Source organism: Betta splendens, chromosome 21, assembly GCF_900634795.4.
Source record: "Betta splendens chromosome 21, fBetSpl5.4, whole genome shotgun sequence".
Lineage (NCBI taxonomy): Eukaryota > Metazoa > Chordata > Actinopteri > Anabantiformes > Osphronemidae > Betta > Betta splendens.
In genome coordinates this window covers 10,259,656-10,278,178 of record NC_040899.1, presented here as the reverse complement: position 1 = coordinate 10,278,178, position 18,523 = coordinate 10,259,656, and the positions used below count along the sequence as shown (strand labels likewise).

Here is an 18,523-nt window from a genome sequence, read left to right as displayed (position 1 = left end):
ACACACACACCCAGCAAAACAACCTTGTATCACCTCTTTTCACGTCTCTTTAGATGAGGAGAGAGTAATGAAAACAGAGATAAAGAGACCAACAGGGGAAGCAAATGAGTTGGGCTGAGCTGCGAGCGAGGAGGGGGGGGGGGGGGGGGGGGGGGGGGGGGGGGGGGGGGGGGTGTGCATAGAGGCAGGAGGAGGAAGGCGGATGGATGGAAACTGAGAGAAACTAAGATGTGGAGAGCGGCGCAGAGGAGGAGAGCAAGGGTGCTTCGGAGCAGAGATCAGTTGAGGAGAGACGAGACCAGATGAGGTGCAGATAGATGGTGGCAGAGGAGGAGAGAAATGGAGTGTGAGATGAGAAAGAGAGGGATGCAGAGGGAGCGAAGATTGGAGGAGGAGAGCCAAGAAAAAAAAGAAAGAACAGTAAAGTGCAGTGGAGAGTAGAGAGCGATTGAAGGGAGAGGAGGGGAAGGAGGAAACTGGAAGACGCTGTGACCTCACAAGCCTGGCTGCAATGACGCTCTGAAGATCATCTCAAGGTTGTTAGATAAGAAGGAACGCAGGGAGGGGAGGGGGTGTTTGGGTGTGTGTGTGTGTGTGTGTGTGTGTGTGTGTGTGTGTGTGTGTGTGTGTGTGTGTGTGTGTGTGTGTGTGTGTGTGCGTGTGTGTGCGTGTGTGTGCATGTGTTTGTCGTGTGTGTGTGTGGGGGGGGGGGGGGTGATGGGGGAGACGAGGGAAAATTTGGTAATAGAGCACACACTGACAGGAGGAAGAGTTGGAAAAAGAAAACAACATGATATATAAAGGCAAAAACCAGGAGAGGGAGGTGAAAGGGAGCGTGAAGAGATAAGCGGAGGATAGTGAGCGCGAGCGTGATGAAGGCTGCAGAGAAAATGATTCAGTGACTTGGTGACTTGGCTCAGTGAGCGATGCAGGGGCTCGTGCGTTGCATGTGTTGAGTGGGCAGGGGAAGGCATGCAGGAGCGTGTGCATGATGTTTATGTATCAGAATGGGAGGGTGTGTGTGTGTGTGTGTGTGTGTGTGTGTGTGTGTGTGTGTGTGTGTGTGTGTGTGTGTGTGTGTGTGTGTGTGTGCGTGCTTCGTGGCAGCAGTGATTAAGTACAATGAGCCTGGCAGCCAATAAACAAGCAGGCATTTCTTAATGAGCTCCCCTTATCTGCTCCGTCCTCTCCTCCGTCCACGCAGCCTTTATTTACGCTCCTTTACATTATCTTGTTCACTCTCCTCCCCCGTTATCATTCCTCCCGCATCCTCCGCTCCTAGTCGCCTTTTAATATTTCCTTGCTCAACTACTTTTTTTAGCTTTATCTCCACCCCCCCACCCTCCCCTTCCTACTTGTTCCCTCGATTCCCCTGAAAAGGGAAAAAAAAGCTGGAGGAGATGACATTGTCACGATCTTTCAGACGGAGACATGCAACACAAGCTGCGATAATTGTCTCAGAGGCCTAATTTGTGAAAGCACCTTGTGAACACGAGCAAAGTGAAACAACATTTCATTGCATTAAAACTGTTAAAGCTAAATGTTTCATGTGATCTATTTATACAACCTCTGTCTTTCAATAGACTACTTTGGAAAGTCTAAGAGGTGAATTTAGCGTGATACAGTTACAGTACAGTGTTTAAATAGTGTTTATGTGTTTATTAGTGGATTCTAAAGGAAGCTGAATAAAAATAGGTCCTGATTATGAATTAATCAGTTTTGGTTTTGTCTCTGGTAAAACAAAACACATTCTACCTCACTCTTATTAATGTTAGCAAGTAAACACACAATTTAAATTATCAACTGCATATTAAACCATGTTTAAGCAAGCTGTACAAAATACTTGAGTGTTTACTGTCTGTACTGCAAAAGTACTGCCTCTTAAAGTTACAATTAGTCAATTATTACCTTGAACTGGGCTGCAGGTGCTTGAGATTTAGTATTTCTAACCATCCATATATATTTAAAACCATCAATCCTGGTCTGCAGGTTTTTAAAATTGACCTCCCTCAACTTTATCTCATTCAAGATAAAGTCGAAATGCAAAGTGTTCAGTTTCTGTGGGGGGATATAGTCAGGAGTCATCCAGTTAAACGCTGTGCTGACCACCATGTTCTCGTTTGAAACAGCAGTAAATGTGTTGTTAAAGTGGTTTTCAGATTTTTACTGGACATTCTAGCGTCTGTTGACGTCAACGGAAAACACCTGGTCGTGACATGAAGTCGAGCTTCCTAATGTGTTGCTTTCCATAAATCAAATTAACTGCAGTTATATCTAGTTAATGGGATTAGAGGAGGGGGGACAGAGGGGACACAATGTAGGAGACATCAATCTGGTTTGGACGTCAGCCATGGGTTTGGTTCTCATATCTCACAGGGTCTCCCAGGCCAGCTGGCAGGGGCTGCTGCTCTACCATGATTTACAGTAATGTCTCCCAATTTTGCTGCAGCTGTGACTTCACTAATTGTACAACATATGCGGTATGAAGCGCAGCTAAAAGGTAATGCCTATAAAATCTATTTTACATGAGTTTTGAGAATTATTATTTATATTCATTTGCTCTTTATCGAGAGGTTTGGGAAGAAATTACCAGACCAAATTGATATTGTACAGAGCGTTCTTGCTACTTGTGTTCTGAACCCTGCAGTACAGTATATGGTCAGAATTAAGACATACAAGACATTTAAAAAGCTCATAAATTGTAAAATACTGATATTTTTATTTTTCAAAAATGCAGCAGAAATGTTTTATGCTTAACACAATCCAGCCACCTGCTGAGTCCATAAACCCATTTGAAAAAAAATATTCAGTCAATCAAACATCCATTAAATGTTACTTTTAGATCATTTTGTAAAATTCCTTTGCTTGCCGTCCTAAAAATGACCACCTTCCATATTTCATGTACTCTGCGGATATTTGATTAAATTCTTTCATGAGGATGTTACTTAGGATGACAGGAGGTTAAATACATTAGGCCTCACTGGGACAATGCTGCATGTAGTCGCACAGAAACAGCGGGGGGGGGGGTCGGTACGAGTTTGGGTGGGACGGACGCAGGTCTGGTTGAGGAAAGGAGCAAAGAGAACGGAATTCACAAGAGGTTACAACATCAGGGTTAAGGCCTTTGGTCGCTTTACCGATCGGCATCCAAGCTTGAGTTTGGGGTCAGTTGCTCCGTTGGCACAAAGGCAGGATTTGTAACACAAACGTGGCTGCGAGATCGATGGGGTGGGTGGTTTCCATAACAGTACTGAATATATTCACTGTAAAATAGAAAACCGAACAGTTTCCTGGAGCAGAGTTTTACAAATTCTGGATGTTCTGTTACAGCAACACAGAAGAACCACCGCCGCTGAGTCGGCATTTTTTTCACTTACTGTGTTTTTTGGTGGTTAAATAATTAATTTGCCTCTTTTAAAGCATGTCTTGGTGGAAATTTGTATTGCTCCAATAAGTATTGCTCCATTAAAAATATATTAAGGCTTAAAAAGCAGCATGTTTGGGCATGTTTTTGTTTCTCCCCTGCTCCACACAGGCTCCATCTCGCTCATCCAATTTGGCTCCTAACACCTGACTGTGCTGCAAGTACAAAAGCAAACGGCAACCTTCAAACGGAGGCGACGGAGCCGCGCGTCTCTGCAGATTACGGGTGACACCGTGAAGATGATGTTGTAGAAAGAGCAATTACAGGTTCTTCTCTGTGGGCGTAAAGGGCCAATCAGTATAAAAAGTCTTGTCTTTTTTAGGGGCTCGCTGTCAACAATGGTCTGCCTGTGGAAACGTCACTGAAGGTTGCGAATATTTAAAAAAAAAGAAAAACTAGTAAGAAGGATTCAAGGAACACGGGGACGAGGAGCACAGGATGGGACAAAGGGTCAGGGGTCGTTGTTTTTGGCTGGTGCTCAATCATCAAACCGGTTTTGCATTATCTACACAGTACGACTGTAGCTCCTCATCCGATGGTCAAACAAAGAGACAGGGCGGCGCGTAAAAGTTCCTACACTAACTACTAAACGAGTACCTAAACGCTTACATAGTAAAGAATGACTGCATAGCAAATATAGCCTTTAAATAAAGGTACTGTGTACATACTACAATGGGTGAGATAGAAAGACAGCCAGCCTTGCTTCAGGACATCTATACAATAATATAGTAATATCTGAAATGAAAGCAGTAATGTGGTTAAATAATCCATGTTTTAATGCAAGAGCAGGTAAATGCTATAAATCATAATATATCATCTGTATCTTTCCATTCTATTTACAGGAGTTGAACACATAGCTGGTTAGAGTGATTCTTCAGCAGGTCTGGCAACCCTTCAGAGGCCCCCTCTTCTTCCCAAGCCCATTTCTTCCTTTTGGCACACGCTCCATTCCCGTGTTTTCCGTATCGCTCTATCTCATTTAGTCTTTCTCGCTCTCACAGCTGCTAAATCCCTCTCACTGAAATCTTAATCTCTTTCCCACCATCTGACTAACTTTTCCTCCAGATAAGGTTGTTTTTTTAATCCCTTCTGTCTGTTTTTTTGTTTGTTTTGTTTTTTTTATATATCCACCTCTTTCTGGGTTTTTCTTATTTTCTCCTCAGCTTTGTTTGATCCTTGGCAGATAGGGCCTTTGATCTTGTAATGGAAAAAAAAAAATGCTACATTCACATTTCACAGGTTGTTCAAGTTGACATCAGCAGTCTGTGTGTGGTGCCTCGCAGCTCGGTTCTGCATCTGCATCTGCTCCGCTCGGCCCTGGCACCGCTTCACTGGGCAACATGGGCACAGGAGGAGGTGTAAACTGATCTATGTGACCCGTTCTCCACGGTGCTCATCTTCCTCCGCAGGTTCCGAAAAAGCAGAGGATTTAATATCCGAAGCGGGTTTCGAGAGGCTCTTTTTATTTTTTTGTCTCGTCTCCTCTCGTTCCACCTTGTGAGCAAACGATGCATAGAACTGGGTCTCCTGGGAACCTGCGTGGTCTCTGGTCTTTTGTCAGTTTCCCCCCGACATGCAACACACAGCTGTCTGTCCTTTCATCCTGTTTCTGAAAATGTCTTTCTGTCATCCATCTGAAACAATCCTGCAGGGTAATTAGTAGAGGTATTTAAGTCTTTTGTTTCATGTGTGTGTGTGTGTGTGTGGGTGTGCATGCGTGTGTGAGCAGTATTCATGTCCCTGTATGTGCGAGTGTCTTGCTGCGGTTATACACGCGTGGTAGAATGTGTGTGTGTGGAGATGTGTGTATGCGGCAGGTGTGTATTACTATACGGGCTGTGGTGTGTGTATCCCTGGTGAGGATGACCCATCCTCATCCCCACCACCGAGCCAGGCGTCATGGGGGTCATCGGCGTCGCCGGGGTAACGGGGTGCGACCCGGGGGTCACGGGCAGCGATCCCGGGGTCAAAGAGGTCATGAGGGGGACGTCGTCGGGCGAGCGGCGCAGGGTGAGGGTGTAGTCAGGCGGGCACGTGAGGCGCACCGTGTCCAGGGTGCTGTAGATGTCCTGGGTGTCCAAACCGTCCAGAGCGTCCAGCGTGTCCAGCGTGTGATGGTGGTGGGTGTTGTTCCTCTCGTCGGCTGAGGCTGCGTCGCACTCCAGCTGCTTCACCTGACAATCGAACGGTGGAAGAAATCATTCCCAGCGTCCACCAAAACACCCCACACCCGCATCGTGCTCTGGCCGACCGTTAACTAAACCCCGGAGATATTCAATTTAAAACGATTGGAGAGAAATAATTAGCACATTGTCTCGGCCGAGGGGCCCGGAACCGGCGGCGCCGGTGGAAAAGAGGCGGCGTGCGTAAAACGAAATGCCATTTAAGGGCTCCGCTAATGTAACTCAATAGCTGATTAACAGTCGTGGAGGAGAGGTGACATTTAGGATTCAGCGCGTGAGGTTTCAAAGCAAATAGCGGCGCTCGGGAGAAGCCAAATAAAAAAATAAATTGGCTGAACTGAAGGCAATCCAGGCAACTGGAAAGAGCTCACACACAGTGTCACACTAATAATGTGTGCTGATGACAGGCTGTGGTCTACTGGCAGCTGCTCCACTGGTGACAGTGAGCTCAGAGAGAGGCACAAATGACTTCATGTGGCTCAACACTGCAAAATGTACAACATATAAGCCATTACTGGGACTAGGTGTATCAATATTTAATTAGATTTAGAGTGTGTATGAAAACACACGTTTTCCCCCGCTCACCTGTAACGACATCAGGCCCTCTCCCTGCAGGTGGGCCGCCACGTCCGCGGGCGTGATGTCCCGCCTCGGCGGAGGCAGAGGCCGGGGCCGCCGGTGCTCCAGCCGCCTCTTGTCCTTCTTGTAGAGCAGCGCCGCGAACGCCAGGATGTTGAGGAACAACAGCGACGCCCCCACGGCGATGGTGACGGACAGCTCGGTGGAGTAGTCCTCGCTGGGGACCCGCGCCCCGCTCTCGGCGCCGCCCTGGCCCAGCGCCGACTCCGGCGGCTGCGGGGTCCCGCCCTGTGGACCCGGGTGCCGCGTGCTGCTGGGGGGCCAGCCCTTGGAGAGACGCTTGGTGTAGGAGTAGGGGGTGTCGTCCTGAGGGGAGGGGCTGTGCGTGAAGGAGGACACCGACTGGAGCAGCTCGTTGACGTGATGCAGGTGGGGCACCAGCTGGAGCCAGAAGGAGATCTTGGTGGCCCGGTAGTGGTCCCGGACGCGGGGCTTGAGCCCGATGTGCAGGTACAGCTGCTCTTTGGGGGTGTACTTGGACCAGGCCACCTCCTCGAAGCGGTTGGGTTTGGTGTGGATAAACTTGGTATCCTGAGGAACCGGCTGATTTGGATCACTGCGAGAAGCAGAAACACCGTTATTTATTCATGTGGGTGGGCTGACACTTATGTAACATCGAACAACTGTTTTTTTTTTTTATAATTCAGACACCGCAAAGGAGATAAATTCATAGTTTGTGCGAGGCTGCTCCCTGAGCCATCTGCTCTCGCCAAGCACCTGTAATCACACACAAGAGGAACGAGAAACAAGTTTACTACAGCTAAAGTGAAACACGCGTCGGTCCCGAGCAGCTTGTGGAGATCGAAATCAAATCACCAGAGATAACGAAGGCGCTGCCGGTAACTACAGCCGCTCTCGGCAGCACAGAACGGTAAATAAACCGCCCGCCAGAAATACATAGATGTGAAAATAATCAAGCGTCGATAGCGTTTCGCGTGTCAGAGGCTTGTAAGGGAGCGGCCGAGCACTCCACACATCGACTGGACGCGACCTCCGAGGAAGCGGAGTTCCTCATGCTGGCCAGCAGCTCCACCGGAGCACAACTATTAAATCAATATCAAGTTATAAGATGAAAAAAGGTACAGTACAAAAGCCAAACTTAAGACGGATCCACTTAATGTGGCTCTAAGTCAATACAGATCGTATGGAGGTAGGTGTTTGTCCCTGTAGTAAACGATGTAATTTTACATGTCTACGTTTGAGATGAATGTGAGCGTGTTACAGTGAACGCATCCTGAAAAATCGCTCCTCAAACACGTGTCGACAGGCATTTATGGATTTTGTTGATTCCACTCAGCAGCTAAAATGTTCTACATGAAAAAGAAAAAAAAAAAAACTGAGGCAAATCTTCACAGACTTGCCAGTTACACACTATGTGCTCGCTTGTCAATCAGCACCTTATGAACGGAGCAAAGAGGCAGCGAGCGTGAAGACCTACCGGCACTGAACACACACACACACACACACACACACACACACACACACACACACACACACACACACACACACACACACACAGTCTGAGGATTTCTGCGAACAGCCTTACAGAATATACATCAGGGAGCATCACATCCACACCATTAAATTGAGCTGTCGCACCATCTGAGGCACTCTGAGCCGAGTGAAATCTTTCCCCACAAAAGTCCCCCCCCCTTTGATAATTGAAGCGCACGCTGGAATCTTCACAGCCCTCCTCGGTGATTTGGCTCCGCAGCTTCTTGCCTGCCGTGGTAATTACTACACAAACCGGGGGCTAGAACCCATTAACCTGATCAGATTTTTTTTGTAATGAACCCACATTAAAGACAGTTGTTTTCATGTCACAGTCAAAGTACTAAACACTCATCGACATCTTTTTAAAGCATTTCGCACAGAAAACGGAGCCGGAGCAGCTTCGCGAGGACGGACTCGACTGCGTTATGTTGTGTAAGTCTCTGTGGTCATTTAGATCAAGGCTACAGATGTGAATCTGAAGAGGTCTCGCTGGGGGGAGCCCCGACTGGATTCATTATTAGTAATAATTCACTTTGAATGCTGCACAAAGAGGGTCCGGCCTCAACAATTACTTTTATATTTTGTACATCATGTCAAAACAGAGACATAAACGCTGCTCGTGTAAAAGTTTTCAGTCACTGATGGATCATTTCACTTTCAATTAAACAAATTGAATCCGTGGAAGCTTCTTTTTTTTTCGCTACCGGCACATTGTTTGAATTGTAATTTAACATTTTGAATAAGATGTCTATCTTAACGCACCACTGAAGAAGAGAAGGGGGGAGATTCATCGAGCCGCTCATTCTTCTTCTTCAGGACACCACCTTGGCTTTTCTCGCTCTTTTACGAGCGGAGGTTCTTTAACCTCCTCCGAAGAAAAGCCCTGTCAAGACTGTGACATGACAAAGAACCTGCGCACGCGCGCCCTTCGCCGGAATTAGTCTGCGGCGCCGGTTTCCTAATTGTATCTAAAGCACTTCCTTCTTGTCAGACATCAAATATCTTTTGAGCAGAGAAGTCGTTAAAAGAACATATTCTTTGTCTGTGGGCTCATTATTTCGGCTGCATTATTTCCTCTGTACTCAGCTTCAGTTGTTTTTCTCGGCTTTTAAATCTGAGAGTTTCTCGAACCGACGGGCGCCAAAAATGTCTCCACGTTGTATTGAACTAATGCAAAATAGGCGCGTATCGACGTCCTCCGCTCGCTTAATGACGCAGTAACAGGAATCTGTCGCTCTCTGCGCGTCAGATACCTCCACTCTGCGTCTGTTGATGTTTCCCCCTCCCGTTAATCAGGCCGACGAATGAAACCTCCAGCGCTGCAGAGTGAAACGGCACTCCGCTATTTTTCTTGATGACACGGTGGACTTGAAGCCCGGCTGTCTCATTTTCGAGCTCGGAGGAGATTTGTTCCTGCACAAATGGAGAGTGAGCCGTCCGCAGTGACGGCAACACCTCCCGTCGCCAAAAAGCTCATCTCTGAGCGTCAAAGACCAAAAGATGAGGAAACAAACGACGCTCCCGTTGGCAGCTGTGCATTTCCTTTGACATTTTCGAACGTGATCGAGCTTTGTGTCACACTTGCCACGTGTGGGAGGCGATTAGATATTAGCAACAGATTTCTCCTTCTCATGAATAAAAACAAGTGAGTTGTGCTGTGGCTGTTTCATTGTGTCATTGTCTTTCTCATTTATACTCACAAAGTCTAAACATTCTTCTCTGTGGTGTCGTCCAATCACAATCAATACCTCACAGCAGTCAACTGTTCGTCTCACTCACCCAGTCTTGGCAAAGTTGGTCCAGTAAGTCATGACCACTGCGCTCAGCATCACGTCATTCTTGGAGAAGTTACAGTTGAACAGATCAGTGGGTCCCACCATTGGTACACCAAACACATAGGGCACCTACACACACACACATACACACACACACACACACACATCTTAGAATGGCCTTGAACAGATTACATTCATCCTCTGGACACTACCTCTAACCATAACTGAATCTTGCCCAACTCTAACCTAATTTTAACAAGACAGAAACTGCTCCTTGTGCAACTGCAGTGAACTTTAACTTAGGCCTCTGACCTGCAGCAAAATCTCCATCTTGTCCCTGGGTTGGAATGGATCCCCACAAATACAAACCACAAATGCACACAGACCCGCACATCACATCACCAAACCAGTCCAGTGTCAACGCTGTGACGTTACCTCGTCGCCGTGGGCGGAGTCAGCCCAGGGAGGCGTGGCGTCGCTCTGGCAGTGGTGGTAGAAGGAGTAGAAGTAGGTGGGGGAGCCGTACTGGGCATGAAGGTCGGCGGTGGCGATGGCTGGAGCCACCCACTGGTGGTCCGTGAACAGGGCTACCAGGGTCTTGCGTCGGGTTTCCGCATTGTCGCGGTCCGCCCAGTCCGTGTACATGAACCTGTTCCAGTTAAAAGATCATTTCATCTTCCTTCATTACTTTCAGCCAGATGATGTGCGACGTTTATCCCAGGCGTAGCCACCGCTCACCTGATGCTCTCCCGCAACGTGTCGCGGCCTTCCGGGTAGCCGTACAGACTGTCCACGAAGTCCGACACGGCGAAGTCGAAGTCCTCGGCGGTGACGCCGTCCTCCGAGTCCACGATGCCCTCCACGAACTTCACGCCCTCCCCCTGGTTAACCCCCAGCATCACGTCGTAGTTCAGGAACTCCCCCTGCTCCATCAGGATCTGGGGGTCGTCGGGTATGACGTCGCCATCGATCACCGGCGCGAACGCCGTGTGATATTTGGCCGGCGTCACGTTCTGCTCCACGAGCTCCCGGTAGCTGCGGCCCTGGAGGCAGGCGACCAGTTGGGTGCTGTCGTCGATGCCGCAGCCCACTCGCTCCCCGAGCTGTCGGGCGTACTTGCTGGGCTGGTAGTTGACGGCCCAACTGGCCAGAGCGCTGCCACTCTGGATGATGGCCCTGTGGAACAGGTCTGAGAGAGAGAGAGAGGCAGCACATGGCCTGAGTGGCCCGCGTACATGTTCGCGGATGCGCATCGCCCACGCAGGCACGCATGGGCTGACGATTATATCACGGCACACTCGGGCGGCTCCGCGAGTCGTTTGCACTCATAAACATATGCAGCGCATGCACCACGAAAGGGAATTTATTCAAAAGAACGACAGCACATGTCATGAACGAGTGCTTAGTTCAAGTAGGGAAGGGTTAAAGTCATAATACAGCTCTTAGCTATTTTGAGTCGCGGGCAGGCTGTATTATTCAGAGGCTTATTCAGGCATTTATACCGTTAAATGAAAGGCCTATCAGCCCACTGGAGACCTTAAAAACCTCCAGAAGCCTGAAGCCTTCACAGCAGCCACCGACCAAGCGTCGCAGCAGCAGGATCTGTTCTCCAGCGATAATTTACAGGTGTAAAATAATTATCTCCTCACCTTCGGAGTAATGAGACAGCGTGAGGAGGCTGACGCACGAGGCCCCGGCCCCCGAGCCGAACACGGTGACCCTGCTGGGGTCTCCGCCGAAGGCAGCGATGTTCTCCTTGACCCAGCGCAGAGCCTGGATCTGGTCCAGCAAGCCGTAGTTCCCCTTCGCTGCCTGGTCACCAGTGCTGAGGAACCCTACGGGCAGGAGACGAGAGTGATGCTGTTATTACATTCAGTGGAAAATATAGCACGGAGCTTCAGAGACTCGGAATCAAAGCTAATAACCTTAGTGGACAGCTGAGTGTAAGAATGAAAAGCCGGCGAGCTTTTAAAGGCGAGCGCATCTAGGTTTGAGCGCTGGAATATGTTGGGATGCACAGTAACACGCGGGGCAGCCCACGGCTGCACACGAGGCCGACGCAACTTCAACGGCAGCATGAATTATGCACAACGTGTGTTTACGCTGCATTTAGAGGAATATTAATGAAAACGACGTGCCACTCCTTCACCGCACAGCAATTACAGCAACTCGACGAGACGCTGTACTTCAATATTCATCTAAATGAATTTACACACACCGGTCTACGCACACACACACGCAGGCACAGATCAAATATTACTATGCTTTACTCTCTTTGATGCGTACGTTATTAAATAAACACAAAGAACCCTAATGGCTCGCTCACTGCAGTGGAGCACATCGCTGCAGAGGCTGGTTCCTCTCAACCTCAAACTGGCTCAGAGAACATGAGAGTATAATGAGCGAGAAAGGCAGCGTTGTTAATATATTACATCACTGTGCCAGATACAGTGTTCATTATGAGGATTTTTTTTATTCATGTCATCATCTGTAACACCTTACACAACGTGTGAGAACCGTGGATCAGCCATTCATTATCTTTATGTTGTTTACATTTCCATAGCAACCGACTCCAATTACATCAACTCATAATTAATGAGGAAAAACAACGGCGTGCATTCACCTCATGACGGACGATGATGACGGGAGGTGGCGGAGGAGGAAGACAACTGCTGCTTGTGATGGAGGATGATGGTGGTGGTGATAAAGATGACGATGGTCGCGTAGGCGTTGGTGTAAACACACAGGATGGAGATGAAAACAAAGTGAAGCATGTGCAACTGGCATTGTTTGGTTCAGTACAGTGATTACAGCCCTGGCATCCAGTTTCTCCCCAAGGTCGGGATTAAATAGATCTTTGTTCCAATTCCCGAGCGATGCAGAGTCATAGAGTTTTACGAAATAAATACAAGCTTCTGAAAACGCAAAACAAAGCCGGTGGATCTCATGAAGGCTAATTTAAATTCAACTGTGATCCATTTTCAAAAAGATTCTCCATCTACTGTAGATAAAGAATCAAGAAGTGGCCACTGGAAAACAAAGTCACTCATATAGTGTGTTCTCTAATTTGATTATTGCTCTAATACTTTATACATCAGTCTAATGTTGTTGTATTTGTTTGCTGATATCCAGTAGGTTGAAGTGGCATGTGGGTCAAATCATTTTTAATATTGCTTTATGACCTAAATCAAATAACTAATTACTGTCTGCACAAATTTTGCTAACTTGCTGACACATTTTAATGATTCTTAACATGAATAATTAATGCGGGCACTAATCAATTAGACTGAGGAGATGATGTAACCAAGCCAGCGGAATGATCTGCTCTCTACTTTCTGTAGTCAACGTGAAGGCACACTGGCCTCACATAAACTCACCAGTGGTCCTGTCCTCAGCAAATGATGCCATAAACGTATGTTTTAACCCCACTATGGCCCCAGTCCAGGCTTTGTAATTGGAATAATTACTACCACAATGAGCATAAATGCCAGGAGTCAAAGAAATCCTATTTATTCAGCCCGTGAGTTTTGCATAGCTGTCTAAAATTAGAAAAACCACAGGGAATAAGATTTTCCCTGCTCAGAGAGCCATGAGTCAGAGAGTCGCGGAGGTAAAAAGGATCAGATCTGAGTCGATGCTAGTAGTGGAAAGAATTGGCTCCAGGGGGGTTATTTCCACTAGGGACGCCCATATCGAAAATGTTTCCACAAAAAAAAAGCCCATAAAGGCTCTCTGGATAAAAACTCACTAATGGTTTTCACATTTTATAGCTTGTTGGAGGATTTAACAATCCACACGGTGAATATGGAATCAATTTGAAGGCAAAAACAACAGAGGTTGTGTTGAGGAAGAAAAGCAGCGTCTCGTTTTACGTAAACAAATTCCCTTGTGTTCGAAACAGCTCCTTAAATCCAGGAAAAATATGTAAATTGCATTTGGACCTATTACCCAGTCATCATCGTTTCTGGCTCCCTTCATTAAGTAAATTACTATACAGTAAGCTTATGATACTGCAGTGATATTATCAGCACACCCAGAGCACCTTGGCAGTAATTGCACTGCTATTGTTCTTGCTCTTAGGATGGAGCGTGCTGCTACAGCACAATTACAGCACATTTTAAACATGGGTTCGTTTACTACAGATGCCTCGCGCTCAAACCAGCCACAACACCACGAGAATGAAGCCGACGCTCTAGCAGCGGCGGCGCAGTTGACGTGACGAGGACTGGACTTTTATTTTGAAATCAGCGCCGACCTTTAACCTCTATCTGGCGACGCCTCAGCAGTGGAATGTGTTTTTACCCAGCACTCCCAGGCGGTAGTTGAGGGTTATGACGATGACGTTGCCGTAGCTCGCCAGGACGCTGCCGTCCATCATGTTGCCAGTGCCCTCGGTGTAGGAGCCGCCGTGGACGTAGACCATCACCGGCCGCTGGCCCCCCTCCTCGTGGATGTCTGGGGGGAGAAAAGAGACAAAGACCCCCCGACGTCAGAACAATCTGCGCCCCCCTCTGCTTCCATATGTTTCCCGCAACCTTCCTCGTCTTCCTCGGCAGGTGGGGATGTTAGCGCTCGGCGCCGCGTGCGCGCGCGTCTGCGGGGTCAAACGCGTGCGTGCGAGCCAATATGTATGCATGAGCGCGCCCTTGTCCTTCCCACTCCGCTCCACAAGTAAAGGCAGAAACCCCTCGGCGGCCGACGCAGGTGTCTGCATATTAAGTGTCGCTTCAACCGGCGGCATGAACGGAGGGTGGAAGGATGGTTCGGCGGCTGCACAGTTTTATTTATTTATCTAACCTTTATTTATTTATCTAACACGGGTACGTCTGCGTCCTGACGGGACACTTTCATGTTTTAGTCATTTGTTGCCACTGAACACAGCTCCAGGTACCGTTTTTTTTTTCTCGTCCCATAGGTCACAAATGCACCTATTCCTGATTATTGGCTCCACTTACCGTCCTCAGTGGGCACGTAGATGTTGAGGTAGAGACAGTCCTCGCTCTGGTGAGTAAGGTACGTCGCCGCTATATCCAGGTTCGCCGTGAGCCAGGACGGCATCATATCTCCCAGCATGCTCCTCTCGTCCAGCGACTGCGGGCACACCGGGGCGAACTGCGTCACGTTCCGTATCCCGGGCCAGGGCAGCGGAGGCTCGGGCGGCTGGAACCGCCGGTCCCCCGTCGGCGGCCGGGCGTACGGCACTCCCAGGTACTGGACCACCGGCCCCAGGAGGTCCGAGGGCAGCGGGGTCAGGATTCCGCGGATGCGGCCCTGCGCCGTGGAGATGACGGGCACGGTCTGCTGCGCCAGCGAGGAGGCCGAGTAGAGGCAGACGGACAGGCAGAGGGACAGGGGGAGACACAGGAGTCCAAGGGGGGAGGAGGGGGACGGGCGAGGAGGCGAGGGAGAGGGACTCCTCCTGGTCCTCAGCTCAGACATGGTGATGTGTTCAGGGTAGCTGGGATATGAGAGATAGGAGCGGAGGAGGAAGGGACTGGGGGAGGGGGAGAGTTATGGCTCTGCTGACCCTTCAAATGTATCCAACACTCACACACAGCTGCTACTAAGTTTGGCCCACAGCACATACAACACACTGTCCTGGCTCTAGCAAAACAACCTTTTCCCCTTGTGTATCTGTCTGTGTGCGTGTGTGAGTCAGTGATGCTGTGCCTTTGAGTGTCTGGTGACTCAGTCAGTGAGTCCCTTGAATAAGTGTCTGTAGATGTATGTATGTGAAGAAGAGTTTAAGAAACGGTGCATTGCCGTGCGTGAGGTATTGGAGCGTGTGTGTGTGTGTGTGTGTGTGTGTGTGTGTGTGTGTGTGTGTGTGTGTGTGTGTGTGTGTGTGTGTGTGTGTGTGTGTGTGTGTGTGTCTGTGTGTGTCTGTGTGTGTGTGTGGGTGTGGGTGTGGGTGTGGGTGCGTGGGTGAGAGAGTCTTTCGTTATGTAAACAGTAGCATCACTGTTCCTCTGTCACTCTCTCCGTCCGGTCACCCCCATAACAAGCTCACACTGCCTCCTGGAAAAGAGAGAAAGAGATGCACAGAGACGGAGAGAAAAGAGGGGGAGGAAGGTTGAGTTACTCTCCATTAGGACAACCCCCGGTGTAAAATAGATGACAGCGTCACAAACACACACAGGAGACACACATGACATCAGAAGGGCAGGCTGTGCCACCTCACTGGTTGTTGATGGTAAAAATAGATATGAGTGCTATAGATAGGGCAAACGCCCAGCTTGACTCGGTGTCAGACTAACTGCTGTGTCACACAGGAGTGGCGTGTGTGTGTGTGTGTGTGTGTGTGTGTGTGTGTGTGTGTGTGTGTGTGTGTGTGTGTGTGTGTGTGTGGGAGTAGATTATGTCACACTCCCACTACACCAGGTCCTGTGGATCAGGTTGAGGGGGGGGCGGGTTGTGGTGGAGAATCAAGTCACACGCTTAATTAAACCCGCAATAAACGCGGGGCTCCTGACCTGCATATAGCAGAAAGTGGAAAAGCCTGTGACTCACACACACACACACACACACAAACACACACGAACACGCGCCGTTTGCTTTCTGTCCTCCACGGCTCCGACTTTACGCCTCCTTGTCGAGGTTTTTCTCTCATCCGAAGATGCGCACACACACTTTCTTGATCTCTACATGCCCCTTCTCTCTCTCATCTCTCTCCCTCTCTCTCTTCTCTCTCACACACACACACACACACACACACGCGCGCGCGCATGCGCTCCCTCTTTGTATCTCGCACACACACACACACACACACACACACACACGCATCTGCTCCCCAGCCGACGCGGCTATCTCCCTCCCTCGCTGGCTTTCTCCCCCTTTCCGAAGGGCCTTAGGGCAGAATATTAACACGTACACGGGCACGCGCGCGGACGGCGCAACATCGGTTTCCGTATAGCCGCACGCGCGCGCCTCTCCACACAACCACGCTAAGATATCAGAGTGTAAAATGATCAGCGCTGTCGCTCCTCCCATGTCGGACTGTAGTGGTGTCGGCCGTCCAAGGTGCTAGTTAACATTCCAGTGGTGATCACACGCGCTGATGAATAACGCTCCATTTATCAAGGCAAACCCGCCCGCCACCCTCCCCTTGGATATTTCTATACAGAAAGAACGCATTAATGTCATTCACACCGGCGCGAGCAGGAAACAAGAAGGGGGAGAAATTCAACATCACAGTAAGTGCAACGCGAAACGCTCCGCGGTCAGGTGGAAAATTCTGTCTAAATCTCTACGTCTGACTACGGCAAAACACACACACACACACACACAAGCGCGCTCAAATGCAAAGGCTCGACCTGCATACCCGCCGCAGTAAAAAAAAAGCCCAAATGACAGTATGTTACACGGAGATATAGCGTACCCAGGCTGGGTGAGAGGGCAGAAATCCCACGGAGCATGTTCCCGTTTCCGCTCGCAGCAAATATTCCTCTCTCGCTTCGTCGCTGCTGCAGCTTCTCCGACGTGCCCGGGATGGGATATTGGGAGATATTCCTCCACTGCTGCCGCTGCCGCTACTGCTGCTGCTGCTGCTGCTGCTGCTGCTGATGGTGGTGGTGGTGGTGGCACGTCTCCTTGGTGGGAATAACTCCCAAAAAAGAAAAAAAAAAACACAAGCACAGCCTTCAAGCCTTTAATCCTAGAAAAGTAGATATAAAAAATGCGGGTTTGGTTCTAGTGGAAATTTAAGTGCTTCTCAGAGGAATAAAGGCCCAGGACGTTCAAATGATCAATCTCCCTCTCTCTTCCTGTCTTTCTCCTCCCCCATCTCTCTCTCTCTCTCTCTCTCTCCCTCTCTCTCTCCCACTAGATGCGATTGGACAGTGTGGCGGGCAGCAGCTACTGATCCAATGATATGCACCTTGCTCCGTGAGGAAGCGCGGACTGGAGAAGGAGAGGGAAGAACGAAGGAGAGGAGAGGGAAGGCAGGGGATGGGAAGAGAGGAGAGGACGGAGGTGTGCAGGGAAACGCACACACACACACACACACACACACACACACAGGCATTACCCAGAGCACATGCATGAACACGCGTGGCTCCACGCACCTAAACGCACCTGTGGAAAACATACGCACAAACGACTCACTCAAATATTCCCACCTGTAGCAAAGACATGACCACACACACACACACACACACACACACACACACACACACACACACACACACACACACACACACACACCTTAACACATTTACAAACAGTACTGGAGCACACAGTGACCTCTTCAGGACCAGAACAGGAGATTCTGTCCCCATTCTACTCAGCTCTGCCTGCTCGCAGCTCTCTCCCTCAGGCGCTGTGTGTCTGTGGCGTGTGCGTGTCCGTGTGCGTGTGTGTGTCTGTGGCGTGTGCGAGTATGGTAATGCAGCGGGTCTGCAGTCGAAACTAACCGTGTTTGGGAACACTCCTCACGTCAGCACAGGCTGCCGCAGCAGCATTCAGGACTTTCTATTCCTCCCCTCAACAATCCTCCATCCACCCATCCCTCTCTGTGTCTGCCTCGCTGTCTGCCCATGCACTTGCTCCTTCTTCCTCGTTGCCCCTTGCCCACGTCCTGCCTCCAATGCCCCCTCTTTAAAGCCAGGGTTGCATTTTTAAATACATTTTCAAGCCATAAATAAAACAAGTCATTTGCGCTTCTGTCGGCTCCTTAAAATTCCTTCTTATTTCTAAGGAAGGATTTTCAGGTTATTTAGAAGGATGGCACTGACTTAAAGTGTAAGCTTAACAAAGCCACGGGCCCCCTAACAGCAAAAGCCCTGTCACTCATTCTTTAAACCGAGACTGCCAAAAAAAAAAACACAGCATTAGTATCTAAAGCTGTGCTCAGGCTCATGTGGGATTAAAAGGTTAGAGTTGTAGCTTGGAGGTGCAGACAAGCCAGAAGTTATCAATGAAATCCCAGGAATAACTCTGCAAACAGGCTTTGACTCTAGTCGTATAAAATGATTCTGTAATGATCGCACACTGCGTTAGGAATTAAGCAC

At 49.0% G+C, this 18,523-nt stretch overlaps 1 protein-coding gene across 1 annotated transcript; it reads right to left on the bottom strand.

Annotated features, from left to right (window-relative positions):
• Positions 1-2,695: 2,695 nt before the first annotated feature.
• On the bottom strand, positions 2,696-17,347 carry LOC114847168 (neuroligin-4, X-linked-like). Its single transcript, XM_029136633.2, has 9 exons — positions 16,894-17,347; positions 14,471-15,533; positions 13,818-13,970; positions 11,165-11,350; positions 10,254-10,704; positions 9,951-10,164; positions 9,520-9,644; positions 6,193-6,802; positions 2,696-5,598 (listed from the first exon to the last, which is right to left on the bottom strand). Exons 2-9 carry the CDS (start codon positions 14,952-14,954, stop codon positions 5,191-5,193), a joined length of 2,631 nt encoding a protein of 876 aa, XP_028992466.1. The 5' UTR covers positions 14,955-15,533; positions 16,894-17,347; the 3' UTR covers positions 2,696-5,190.
• Positions 17,348-18,523: the final 1,176 nt, after the last annotated feature.

What these genes read in the sequence shown, in the direction of transcription:
- LOC114847168 (XM_029136633.2), bottom strand. Translation starts at nt 14,954, where the DNA reads ATGTCTGAGCTGAGGACCAGGAGGAGTCCCTCTCCCTCGCCTCCTCGC. An exon ending in ACGTTGCGGGAGAGCATCAG is followed by an intron (nt 10,165 to 10,253) that starts GTGAGCGGTGGC and finishes TAACTGGAACAG; the next exon opens with GTTCATGTACACGGACTGGG. An exon ending in AGGGCCTGATGTCGTTACAG is followed by an intron (nt 5,599 to 6,192) that starts GTGAGCGGGGGA and finishes TTCGATTGTCAG; the next exon opens with GTGAAGCAGCTGGAGTGCGA.